Source organism: Dipodomys ordii, unplaced genomic scaffold, assembly GCF_000151885.1.
Source record: "Dipodomys ordii isolate 6190 unplaced genomic scaffold, Dord_2.0 Scaffold5, whole genome shotgun sequence".
In the NCBI taxonomy this organism is placed as follows: domain Eukaryota; kingdom Metazoa; phylum Chordata; class Mammalia; order Rodentia; family Heteromyidae; genus Dipodomys; species Dipodomys ordii.
In genome coordinates, this window is record NW_012267221.1 from 21,808,143 (window position 1) to 21,822,410 (window position 14,268).

The 14,268-nt window shown below is 37.7% G+C and overlaps 1 protein-coding gene across 2 annotated transcripts in view; it reads left to right on the forward strand.

Annotated features, from left to right (window-relative positions):
* Positions 1 to 13,934, forward strand: part of LOC105994489 (cytochrome b reductase 1) — a 28,782-nt gene extending 14,848 nt beyond the window's left edge. The window contains exons 2-4 of one of the 2 annotated variants that reach the window (XM_013028034.1): positions 587 to 795; positions 11,558 to 11,712; positions 12,787 to 13,934. In XM_013028034.1, the coding sequence (XP_012883488.1) occupies positions 587 to 795; positions 11,558 to 11,712; positions 12,787 to 13,090 (668 nt within the window). In that variant the 3' untranslated portion in view covers positions 13,091 to 13,934. The remainder of the gene's footprint in view (positions 1 to 586; positions 796 to 11,557; positions 11,713 to 12,786) is intronic. The other variant, XM_013028042.1, reaches the window with a different exon arrangement.
* Positions 13,935 to 14,268: the final 334 nt, after the last annotated feature.

Genomic DNA, 14,268 nt, shown 5'->3' on the forward strand with positions numbered 1-14,268 from the left:
GACCTTGAGTTCAAACCTCAGTACTGCAAAACAAAACAAACAAAACACAAAACAAAACAATACATTTTGCCTAATGTGAACCCATAGATGGGCAGATAGGGACAGGATATTATCTTCAGAATAGAAATTATTCTCATGCTGTTTAAGGTGACCATTTAACCTATTGCTTAAACTAGGACACATATTTTTAAAGCCTTTTTGTCTTGAAGTTTGATCTAAATACAGAAAAGTATACATAGAAGTGTACCCATTTCTGGTTACAGATCATTCATTGTCTTTGTTGTATATTATTCTATGGTATGAATACGTCACAATTTATTCCTCCTATGGATGATGAGCATTGAGGAAGTTTCTGAGTTTGGCTACTGTATCTAGTGCTGCTTGCAATAGTCTACAATTAAGAATACTTCTGGAGCTGCATACGTACATCATTTGGTGGAAAATATACATGAAAACCAAAGGAATACCCTGAGATGTCAGGGAGAAGGAGGAGCTAAGAGAAAGGGTTTAAAGAAGGAAGTATCCATCTGATCAAACTGTTTTGTGTTGTTGTTGTTGTTTCCAATAACACATTTTGTCTCCTTAGCCATCATCGTATACAGACTACCATGGACCTGGAAATGCAGCAAACTCCTGATGAAATCCATACATGCAGGGTTAAACACCGTGGCAGCCATCTTTGCCATCATTTCTGTGGTAGCCGTGTTTGATAACCACAATGCCAAGAACGTCCCCCATATGTACAGCCTGCACAGCTGGGTTGGACTGACAGCTCTCATACTATATGTCTTACAGGTCAGTGTCTCTGTGTATTTGTAAGTGAGGTACAAAAAGTAAGTTTGGAGATGGTGAATGCTTGCTAAGCATGTGTTACATTTGTTTTCCATTATAATTCTTTTCTTGGGAAAAGTTACACTAGAACTGCAAATTTAGTCTAGAAGCTTGAATGTGAGATTGCTAGCCATTGACAATTTAGTAAATTGCTCCTAACATCTAAATGGACATTGCTTAGCCCTTGAGTTCTGTGTGCTGAATGAACTAGCATATATATGCAGGACTCTAGGTTTGTAGGTTTCTTTCCCACATTCTCTGCCACTTCTCTAGGTTTACTGTCATGAAGAAAGAGATGAATTTGGAAGTGGTTCTGTAGCTCAAGTGGTAGAGCACTCGCCTTGAGCTGAAGAGCTGAGGGACAGCCTTCGGCCCAGAGTTCAGGCCCCACGACCGACAAAAAAAAAAAAAAAAAAAAAACCTGTACACCTAGAAAGAGATGAATTTATAACTTTTTGCTAGATTTTGAAGGCTCAGTAACTATTTTATTTCCCCCCTTTCTTTTCTTTCCTTTCTAAAAGAATGTACTCTGGGAGTACTGTATTGAAACATCATTTTGTAGAATGTATCAGGTGTTTAGCCATTCTAATTAACTTTGTAGTTCTAGAAAGTTGATGTTGTGTCTAGAGTTTTATCCATAATGTTGAAAAGTCTTTTTAAACTGTATTTATTCACTCTTGTTCTTTAATTAGCACCACATGTGTTCAACTCCCTGCTCAAGGTGTCGTTGTGAACTTTACTTCTCTGGGAATATAGAAGTGAGACAAAACTTATCCAGGGAAAAACCAGGACCACTTACTAGACTTTTGTCAATTTTCTTCTTAAAGCTAAAATGTTAAAGCTTAATGCATGATCATTAAATCAAAGTTATTATCCCCATGGATACTTAATTATTTACATTTGTATAAGTGGGTGTGGAAGAAGGGTTTGGGAGTGGAAGAGACCCAAACAGGAATTCATGTATGGGAGATAACTCTGTCTCAGCCATGAAGAAGGAACAAGGGAAACATGTCTGCAGGGATGGCTGAGCCTAGCTCGTAGCTCTTGTCTTCAGGTTAGTCCCTCACCTCCCGCCTCCGTGCTTTTAGCCTCTGGGGCACATCTAGCAGTCAGCTTTCTCCACTGCCACCAGCCACTGAGTCCTGCCTCTCAGGCAGGAGATGAGTATACCAGGGGCCACTGAGAGCTGTCAGTTGTCAGATGCCAGACATGGAACCTCATGATTTTTTTTCTAGCTCTTTATTCTGCTTCAAAAAGCCAATCCAGCTGGTTTTGCTTTGGTTTCCCTGTACCACATCAGAATGCAGAACTCAGAAGGCTACCATAGCCTGTTCATATGTATCTTGCCTGAGGTGAAACACAGGCACCAAGGGCAAAGGTCATCTTCCTGGAGCTACATAGCCAGTGGCCAGAGGGAGGACCTCAGGCCCAGGCTGTCCACATCCCACATCCTGAGCCCTTCAAATTACTACTTGGTTCTACTGTTTCCATGAATTTGCTATGGCAATCCATTCTGTGAGTGAGCATCCTCAGTGGAAGGCTGCATCTCAGGATCAGAATGAAAAGCACACCTATTCTGATAAAGTTTTCACATCTTTCACTTACTGCTTGAACAAGCTGTTTAAGAAGAAAATTGAATCATCACCAATAAGTATATTACAAGATGTCCACCCTCATGAAAAAGTTAGAGAAATGCTTGTTAAAAATAATAAAATAGTTTACCCCTATAAGATCAGTGACAGACAATGTCACACAACAGTGCTCATCACTGGCATGATGAGAGGTAAAGGGTACAGGTGCTCTACTGATAGGAGAGTGAATTGCCACAACATTTGGGGAAAGTGGTTTTTAATAGCTATTGATTTATTCTAATATGCTTACCCTATGACCTGGCAATCCTATATTTGGGGGAGTGGAAATCAGATCCCACCCCAAAAGGAACACCGTTACAGAGTTTTAATGCAGCATTGTTTGTGTAGGAAGGAAACAGGACACAACTTGAATGACTATCAATAGAACAGTTAAATGATTTATAATCAATTCATATTTGTCACATACAGAGTAACTACAAAGAATCTCATCATACCTATTGACCAAACGTGAAATCCATGATATAGTTTCCAGTATTAAAAAAATACCAGAAGGTTACATACATAGTCAAAAGTCATAGATGAGGAAGAAAAAAAGAAATGTGTGGAGTAATATACCAAGTTGTTCTTGTGTGGTGAGGTTGCTTGAAAGGAGTTATTAAATTTTATATTTCTTTCTTTCTTTTTCTTTCTCTCTCTCTCTCTTTCTTCCTTCCTTCCTTCCTTCCTTTCTTTCTTTTTTTTTTTGTCGGTCATGAGACTTGAAATCAGGGCCTGGGTGCTATTCCTGAGTTTTTTCGCTCAAGTCTAGCACTCTTACCACTTTGAGACACAGAACCACAGAACCACTTCTGGTTTTCTGCTGGTTAATTGGAGATAGGAGTCTCGTGGACTTTACTGCCTGTGCTAAGGTCAAACCAGGAGCCTCAGATCTCAAACTCCTGAGTAGCTAGGATCACAGGCATGAGCCACCAACTCCTGGATCTTTATTTTATTTTATTTATTGATTAATTGATTTTTGTGCCAATCCTCTAGCTTGAACTCGGGGCCCAGGTGACATCCCTGAGAGTTTTTTGTTGTTGTTGTTGTTTTTCCCTCAAGACTAGTGTTCTACACTTGAGCCATAGTTCATTGCACTTTCAGCTTTTTGGTGGTTATTTGGAGATAAGAGTCTCATGGACATTTCTGCCTAGGCTGGCTTTGAACTGCAGTCATCAGATCTCAGTCTCTTGAATAGCTAGGATTACAGGCAGGAGCCATTAACCACCTTGCTAAATGTTATACTTTTTAACATAATAATAATAATGTTTTACTTGCTTCAACTTGTATGTCTTTGTTTTAAATATAAGTAAATCACATGTTATATAACTATCACATGTAAATACAAATATACACATACACCTACATATAAAGTTTTGAAACTAAGCAAGCAAATACCATTCCATCTCCCAAAAGTGATGCGTGGTACAGATTTAGTACTCTGGGATGTTAAAAAAGCAAACTATAGTACATATATAGAAATTACCAGTCATCATAATAAAATGAATTTCCATGATTTAACAACCAAGCTAGTTTAGAAAACCTTCACTCCCTTCTGATCCCAGCTTGCTCCCACATTTCTGGACCCACTCTAACCCCTTGATATGACTAGTCACTTGGTGTTTTTTTTCTCATTTTTTTTATACTTCTGCCACAGAAGTGAATCAACATACTGTGAATCAGTATACTAAAAAATTAAACAGTAATGTAATTTGGTCTTTTAAATTAAAATTTTAAAATGCTATAGTGTGGGTTGGGAAGGTGTCTCAGTGGTAGAGTGCTTGCCTTGCATGCATGAGGCCCGGGGTTCAATTCCTCAGCACCACATAAGCAGAAAAGGCCAGAAGTGGCACTGTGGCTCAAGTGGTAGAGCGCTAGCCTTGAGTTGAAGAGGTGAAGGACAGTGCCCAGACCCAGAGCTCAGGCCCCACAACTGACAAAAAAAATGTAGTGTATACTAAATTCTATTGCATCTTAAAAAAAAAAAAACTCAACAGATTCAGCTACATAATTTCTCTAACCAGAGTCTATACTTAGCCCAGGCTAGCTTTGAACTTGAGACTCTTTTATTCTCATCTCCCAAGACCTATGATTACAGGTATGTGCTACCATATCCAACCATACATCTTTACTATTTCTGCTATTAAACCTTTGGGCTATTTTCAATTTTTTTTTAACAAAAACTGTGGCACTGAACATTTAGACACTTCTTGGCTGATCTTGATATGCAAGGATTTTTCCGGGCATATATGTAGGAGGGACATTATACATTCAAGTTGAAAAGATAATACTTAACTGCTTTCCAGTGTTTGGCCCCAAACTGTATTGCTGCCAGCAGGATTTAAGTGTTCCCATATGGCTATTCTTTGCCAAACTACATCCCCTTCAAAGTTTTAAATTATTGCCAAATAATGTTTTGTACTTTTAATGTTTGTTTGATTTATTTTCTACAAAAATGCTTGTTTGTATCTTTTATTCATTAAAAAAAGATTTTTAGGGCTTGGAGACATGGCTCAGGTGGTATAGTGCCAGCCAGTGAATGAAAGCATCAGATCAAGTATTTGAATCTTGGTCTTGGACAAAAAAATATATATTTCTTTTCTTAGAGATTTGTATGAATTCTGCATTTTTAATTCCCTTTCATTTATTTATGTGTATTAATATAACTTCTTCCTATTTGAATCTTGAATTTTTCTCGTTAGTATTTTAACCAAGAATAATCTCAATTTTAATCCAATTAGTTATCTTTTCCTTGAAGGTTATCATTCAGTTTTGTTTTCTTTTAGTGATTTGTTTATGAAGTCCTTCCTTTTTCTGAGGTCAAATTTTCTGCTATGCTTTCTATTAAGAATATTGAAGTTTTTTCTTAAGTGTTGGTTTCATGTGGAATTTACTTTAGTGTTTGGTATGATTTTTATCCTCCTAACTTTATTTCTCTCCATATAGATGAATTCCCAGCATCATTTTTGCCTCATTCCTGTCTTATTATTTATCTGCAGTGCCATTTTTTTCTTTTTTTTTTAAATTGCTTCCCCCACCCCCTGCAGTCCTGGGACTTGAACTCAGGGCCTAGGCACTGTCTCTGAGCCTTTTTTGATCAAGGCTAGCACTCTACCACTTGAGCCACAGCACCACTTCTGGCTTTTTCTGTTTATGTGGTACTGAGGAATCGAACCCAGGGCTTTATGCATGCAAGGCAAGCACTCTACCACTAAGCCACATTCCAAGCCCTGCAGTGCCAATTTTGTTACATGTCCTTTTCTCTAAGTCCTCATCAGTATGGGAGGAATTCAGGAGCGTTGAGGTACTGAAGCATGTAGGCATGCACAGAGTACAAAGTACAGAAATAGCTATAAGAATCCTCACATTCACTTTAAAACAATGTTTCTAAGCTCGGCACCAGTGGCCATGCTTGTAATCCTAGCTACTCATAAGATCTGAAGATTGAGGTTCAAACCAGTTGGGGCAGGAAAGTCCATGAGACTCTTATCTCCAATAAACCACTACAAAACCGGAAGTGTCGCTGTGGCTCAAATGGTAGAGTGCTAGCCTTGAGCTGAAGAGCTGAGGGGCAGCACCCAGGCCCAGAGTTCAAGCCCCACAACCAAACCAAACAAAACAAAAAACCCACCAGTGTTTCTACTATTTTACTAGTGAGTACAAATGTTTCACTTTCCTTGTATCTCTGTAAAAACTTTTTTCTTAAGTATTGATAATGTGAATTTGTGTGTGTGTGTGTGTGTGTGTGTGTGTGTGTGTACCCAAAACTAACTTTTTCGCTCATGCCTGGCAGTCTATCACTTGAGCCACACCTCCATGTCCATTCTTTTGCTGATTAATTGAAAATAAGAGTCTTAATTAAATTAATTAATTGAAGATACAATTTCAGCTCCTGAGAGATAAAATTACATGCATGAGTCATTGGTGCTCAGCTGAAGATGTCAAAAATTATTAAATTTTATTTTCTGTATCTGTTGAGATAAATATAGTTTTATTTGTTAATATAGTCAATTACATTCATAGATTCTAATTTTAAACTTGGTGAATTAAAAACATATTTAATTGCCTCAAGATTTTGCCCTCAGAATTATGTAAGTTTATATATTCCATTGTTTTTCTGTCCACTGGACTTCTCAGAACTATGATTTAACCACTTCTTGGCTTTTGTTTAATGAGAGGAATGTTGGCTCCTAGGTTCTTTCTGCTCCAATCCATAGAACAAGAAGCATTTAAAAACAAAGGATTTGTTATCAGGGACCCCCTCCATCTGAATCAGGTTCATCCATTTGGTAGATGGAAACTTTGAACAAGTCATTTCTGGATTTGGTTTACAAATTAAATCTTGAAGAATCAAACTGAAATAACCCAGTGCTTCACAAACCAGAATAACACATGTTAGCTATTTTGGTTGTAATAGCTCAGACGTTAGAATACCTGTCGCATAAGCATGAGGCACTGAATTCAAAACCCAGTACAAAGAAAAGGCGTCAACTATATAGTAGACTTCTTTGTGACATGAAGATAATAATTTTCATTTCCACATTGCAGTAGACTGGAGAAGGAATGAAACAGAGAGACCAGTTCATTAAACAGCATGGTTGAGAGAAGGGTGATAACTGATAACCGGTGGGGCTGGGAGCTGAGATAGGTGTCTGGGTATTTCTTCTTTTAACTTGCTCTTCATTGGGGAAGCTTCGACATGTGAATATGCTGAGAAGATGGCACCCAAAAAGAAGAGTTTGTGAATGATTGTAAGAAGAGTTTGTGAATAATTGTAACTAGGCCTTTTAAGAAGCAGTTTGCAAAAATCACTGGAAAATTGGAGATGTTACACCAACTTCACATGAAGAAAGAGGTTTGGTTTGGAGTGATTTGGGGGTTTGATTTAGTGGCAGGAAATTGTGGCTCTTTTCTAATGTTGCCCCCGTTTTGTCAATAAGAAGATGATTGGCTGCCGATCGCAAGGAGGCATTTCAGAGAGTCAGAAATGTGAGGATGGGGAGAATGGAGAGTCATTTCTGGATCATGAATTTATAGTGATGCTAAGTCTCCTTGACTGTGATTGAGTCCAGTAGCACCTAGCATGCCAGAGACAGTCATGGACAGCAGAGCCACAGAGGGCATTGCTGGGTAGAGAGGCTGAAAAGGCAAGTAGCAAGAAGACTCTATCACCCATTTTAGTGTCAGTAATATGCTTTATAAAATAACTATGGGCATATTACAGTTGGTGCTGCTAAGATACTATAGCCCAAAAGATAAGTGCCAAAAGATAAATGCAGTAACTATAACTTGGAAATTACCTAGAATCTCTCAAAGTAATGCTACCTAGAACCATACATTACACCTCTAGGAAGATTAGAAATACAGATTCTCAGCTTCTGCTTCAGACCACCTGAATTAGAAACTTCAGATGAGAGCCCCTAATTATGCTCTCTAACAAGCTTACCAGGTAATTCAGATGCATGCTAAGGTTTAAGAACAGTCTAAAAGAAAAACCAGTAATAACCACAAGGTTGGACATTACAGTATTAGTAATCTAATGAAAACAACATTTTCATTAGTTTGTGGACCACAGAGAGTTTGTCTGTATTATATAGCATACCAGGACTCAGAACAACTTCTAGCCCATAGCAAAGGCTTCAAAATGTGTGTTGAATAATGTGCAATCCTAACTACTAAAGAAGCTGAAATCCAAGGATTGTAGTTTGAAGCCAGCTTGAGCAGGAAAGTCCATGAGCCTTTTATCTCCAGTTAATCACCAAAATAAGCCAGAAATGAAGCTGTGGCTCAAGTGCTATCCTAGAACAAAAACAAAGCCCAAGGACAGCACCCAGGCCCTGAGTTAAAGCCCGAGAGCTGGCACAAAAACAAAACAAAACAAAAAACCAACAACAATAAAGTGCATTCTGCGACATAAGATAAATGGGCACATTAAACTACATGAACATTTCTAATGACTAGAATAATTAATGGAGGAAAGCCTTCAAGTATTTAACTGTAAACTTTTATTATTCTAACTATAAAAATAACATACATGTACATTAACTTAAAATGTATGAAATATAGAAAAATATGAAAAAAATTCATAATCCCTGTTAATGTGAAATCAAAATGCTTGAAATAAGGATACAGACATTTTAGTTTAACACCGTTAGGCTTTTGTTATCACTATGGATATAGATATTTAATCTTTAAACATTCTTTATTTTCATTTTCATCTCTACTAATAACTTTTCATAAGATTTTATTTTTTCCCTATCCTTCTAGGAACTTTCATTATGAAGAACAACTTCTTGTAGAGAGTGATTCCTAAATAGTAGAGCGCTTTGTTTTACATACTTTGTTAGACTTACCTGCAGTCTAGGAAATGGAAGATTCCACTTCTCTATGGAGGATTTTCCAGACTTCAATTAACCTGTATGTCTGGAATGAGTTGAATCAATCAAATGCACTAATTGTTACAGTTCAACAAATATATTCGTAGGCCCCAGTCCAGAAATGCTTACTTGGTAGGACTGTTGAATGTGACTCAGGCATCACCTTCAATACGCACCTTTAATATGTCTTCTATAAGTCAGACTTTAGGAACTATTGACTTAGTGACAAAGAGTCTTGCAATGTTCATTCCACAGAGTCACCATCTTCACTTGTAAGGTTTTAAGCCCAAGATGGTTAAGGGGAAATAAATAATGATTCATATAAATTATCACGAATTATAAATCTGTACCATTCAAAACACTTCCAGAGTCACACATTCTATAATATTTTCTTTCTTTTTTAAAAAATATAATTTTATTGTTATTATTAAGATGTTGTACAGAGGAGTTATCATTTAATAAGTCAGGTAATAAGTACATTTCTTTTTTTTGGGGGGGAGGGAGGTCCGGTCATGGGGCCTGAACTCTGGCCTGGGTGCTGTCCCTCAGCTCTTCAGCTCAAGGCTAGCACTCTACCACTTGAGCCACAGCACCACTTCTGGCTTTTTTCTTTTTGCTTATGTGGTGCTGAGGAATCAAAGCCAGGGCCTCATGCATGCAAGGCAAGCGCTCTACCACTGAGCCACTTCCCAGCCCCATAAGTACATTTCTTTTTGGCCAATATGACCCCTTTCTTTGATTTCCTATTTTTCAGCTTATTTATTCATATGCATAAATATTAAATATAATTAAAACCAAAAACTATAAATTTCCTTGTTCTACAGCTTTGGTTTTTTTTTTCTATCTGTGGAGTATTTTATCTAATTGATGAGGGACAGTTTATTTGAACACTCCCATAAAGTAAGGTATCTAAGTTTCAAAGGTTTTTTTTTCCCCTCTTTTCCTTTTAAAATAAATTTTAATTATTTTTCTAATGACTAAAGTAAGATTCAGATTGGCTGAGGTCTGTCAGCCAATGTCTGGTTTCCCACCTACTTAAATCGAGCCCAACAGGATTCCAAGAGACACATGAAAAATCATGATTGAAAAGAGAGAAATCAGGATCTTAGGACTAAAAACAACTATAAACTACTAAATTCCTACATCTTCATGTAGAAAACATAACATGAAGACCATGAAGTTAGTCCTTCAATACTAATAGGATCACTGAAGCTCACTGATGGAGAATTGGGAATATTTTGAACTACTACGGGGAACACTCTGGACCATTTCCAACATATTCAGGCATTTGTGGTATTAAGTGAACAATAGGATATACCCAGCAGCCTAGTAAAGGCATTCATGATAATGTTTCATTCCTTCGCAGCACATGTTACACCTAAGCTGATTTTAAATGTCTGCTAAGGCTTTGGACCCCTCCTCCTGCCTCCATCTTTCTTGTGCTCCCCTCCCCACACCAAACACACATACACTTCCTCCTTGGGTGTCAGTCAGGACCGCCACCCTCTCTTTTCATGGTTGTTTGGTTAGACTTATAGATCCTAATTCTTAAATAAAAGCCCTTTCAATCAGTAACTGGACAGCCACTAAGCCATCTTTATTTTCTTGAAGAGAATAGAATTCTTACTTGGAAGGGGCAACAGACAAAACTGACTTGAGTTAATGCAATACCCTTGCTTCCTTCACTTAGAAAAGGGCTTTCTAGGTACTGAGTTGTCAAGGAAATGGAAACTTCTCTGCACACCTCAATTCAAAATTGTCAGCCAATTTCTGTATAGGTTTTTAGGCTGACCTGACTAAATTCTGTGTCCTAATATGTTTGATTTTACTGATTTCTAAAAAAAAAAAAATCTTCCCTTCCTCACTTGACAACTTTAGGAAATGGATTTTTAAAAAAAGTAAGTACCAGAATGCTCACTGTAGCCTCCTTAATGGAAGAAGATGGAAGAAGAGGAGGAAGAAGAGTGGGAAGAGGAGGAGGAGGAGGAGGAAATAATAATACCTGGAAACAGAAATAGCTAAAATAGAGAACAGAGTAAATAAATTCCAGTATATCCTCAAAATAGAATAAATAGAATAGAATATTAGCTACTAAAAGAGTACGCCAGATAGAGATGTTGAAATGAAAGGATCTCATCTTAAAGTAGGAAAAGAAAAAGAACAATAAAGGGTGAATAATAGCTTTTAATTTTTAATATTTAAATTTTTATTGTTATTATAAAGACGATGTACAGAAAGGTTACAATTTCATAAGAAGATGAATAATTTTGAAATACATTTTAAAGGGGGATGAGTATAATCAAAATAGGTTGTTTACAACTATGAAAACTGAACAAAGAAACCTGTTGAAACTGTTTTGGGAAGGGAGAAAGAAAAGAGAGAGTGATGGATATGTGTATGACATTGACTTGAACATATTGTGAAAATTCTTCCTATCTCTAAGACACATTACTAAGGAAAAGGCAAAGTTCAGAATATGAGGTATAGGTATAGGTATATATAGGTATAGGTATATATATATCCTTCTGAAAGGATATGAGAGGGTGATTATCATAGATGCTACCTTTAGGTAACTAGAACTGGATTCAGGAAATTTACTTTTCCTTTTATGCCTCTGAGTTCAATGTGAAACCATTTTTCCCATCTATTGCTTTGATAATAAGACTTCAAAATTAGTTAAAATGTACAATTAAATGCTAACTTTTGCACTTTTGTGTTTAGCTTGTCCTAGGTTTCTTCATCTTTCTGCTTCCTTGGGCTTCACTTTCTCTGCGAGCGCTGGTCATGCCCATACATGTTTATTCTGGACTCCTCCTCTTTGGAACGGTGATTGCAACAGTCCTTATGGGAGTGACAGAGAAACTGTTTTTTGCTCTGTAAGTTGCATGGTCTTTCTTTTCATCATCTTTAAGCTCTAAAATGTTAACTATTTGTTCATGTGAAAGAAGAACATAAATGTAACAACATTTTTAATGTTCAAAAATTTAAGCTTAGAATATTTATTGCAAAATAATTTGGAATTTCATACATATAGCATATTACTTAAATAAGGACCACACTCACAAAACAGCCATTGAAGTTACATATTCCCTTTTAATTGTTTTGGTGGGTATGTTTTATATTGATTGTATTTATAAGGCTCATATATTTTTAGAAACTCTTATTGTTACTATGAAGGTTGTGTACAGAAGTGTTTCCATTTCATAAGTCAGGTAATAAGCACATTTCTTTTCAGGCAATATCACCCCTTCCCTCAGTGTCTCCCAGTTTCCGCCTCCCAGTCTCACCCATAAGTTACATAGTTTATTTTCAGCTTAGTGTCTATTGAGTACTGCTGCTGCATTTGTTTACCCTTTGTCCCTTCATTTCTGTGAGGTACATACATTTTTATTTCATCTTTTTTCAAGTTTAAGGGATACAAGTGTTCTAAGTATTAATTTTTTTCCACATAGGATTTTAACAGTTTTATCAATGTTAATTATAATGTCATGATTACAATATTAGATTTCCGCAGTGTGATTTACAACTTATCTACTTCTTTAATATGAAACTTTAAAGGAATTTACATTAGAGCTGTACCAATGTGCATTCTGAGCAGATAAATTCAACAGTGTAGCCAGGTGCTGATGGCTCACACTTGCAATCCTAGCTACTCAGGAGGCTGAGATTTGAGGTTCTTGGTTCGAACCTAGCCTGGCCAGAAAAAAACAAAAACACCCAAGCACTTATTTACAAATAGCCAGCAAAAAGTCCAGAAGTGGAGGTGTAGCTCAAGTAGTAGAGTGCCAGCCTTTAACACAAAAGCTAAGCAGGAATGCTGAACCCTGAGTTCAAGCTGCCCCAGTGCTTACACACACACACACACACACACACACAATTCAACAGTATACTGCATGTTCCTTTATCATCCTATTTGTAATTGAAAACACGCTCTCTCTCTTTTTTGATAGGAAAAACCCTTCATACCATACATTCCCACCAGAAGGTGTTTTTACAAATACCCTTGGTCTTCTGATTGTGGTGTTTGGAGCCCTCATTTTTTGGATTGCCACTAGACCACAGTGGAAACGTCCAAAGGAACCAGATTCTATCCTGTTTCAGCCAAATGGAGGCCCTGCGGATGGAATGGAAGGTGCCATCGCCATAAGCTCTGGCAACAACATGGACAAATCTGATTCGGAGCTAAACAGTGAGGTAGCAGCCAGGAAAAGAAATCTGGGCCTTGATGAGGCTGGCCAGAGGTCCACAATGTAAAATGTTAAGAAGATATAGCCATGTAACCAGCTCTAATGTTTAGCTTCTTTTTAGTCATAGATGATTGAATTACAATGTCAATAGTTGTTGTAATCATCAAGGATGAGTTCTTGGGTGTGTATTCATTGAGGCCTAGGAATGGACTGAAAAGGATATGATCAATATGAAAATGATAGCAGACATTAATTGTGTTTCTTACCTCTTTTGTGATTAAAGCATTAGCACAATACCTTGCATAGAATAGGTGAACAAAAGCTGTCTTCTGATAGTTGATTTGATAGACTGGCAACATCGCTGGCCTTGTGTCATGCGATCATTTCTTGTTAGTTCTGGGAGCCCAGAAATTTCAAAACTAGGTAGAATCAATCCTTACGGTTTGAAATTACCTCAGGAATACCTGGGGTTGGGTTTCGACCTTTGGGCTTCAAGATAGCATGACTGGAGTATAGAGAAAACCTTAAGGAAAATAAGGTCCCTTCGCTCTCTAATGGTCTGTTCCCTTTCCATCTGGTTTGGGCTCAGATGGGCTATAGATATGAGGGTTTCTATATTGGAGTATTTGGGAACAGTCGCTGGGCCAGAAGTAGCTGAAGCGATTTCTCTGGTTAGCCCAGCTTAATCCCAAGACTCCCGTGGGTTGGTGTGTTTTATGGTCCACTTTCTAAAGCTCTTAAAATGAAAATGAATTGCTCAAAGAACTCTCAAATGCCTCTTAAGATTTCCTAAGTTTCTCTTTTTATTCTTTTAAGTACTTCCCTGATACTCACTATATACCATTCTCCTGAGCACCTTTTTTTTTTTCCCCGTGGGGCCTGAACTCTGGGCCTGGGCGCTGTCCCTCAGCTCTTCAGCTCAAGGCTAGTGCTCTACCACTTGAGCCACAGCACCACTTCCAGCTTTTTTCTTTTTGCTTACGTGGTGCTGAGGAATCGAACCCAGGGCCTCATGTATGCACGGCAAGCGCTCTACCACTGAGCCACCTTCCCAGCCCATCCTGAGCACTTTATAAATATTACCTCCCTTTAGTTCCCCAACAGATTTTGTAAGGCAGGTATGGTTAGTGTCTCCATTTGTTCCGGTGAGAAATCTGCAGCTTGGGGAGGTCAGTCGCATGCCCCAAGGTGGCAATCTCCGAACTGATGGAAGTGCTAATATGGCTTCTCAGTCTAGGCCCCTAA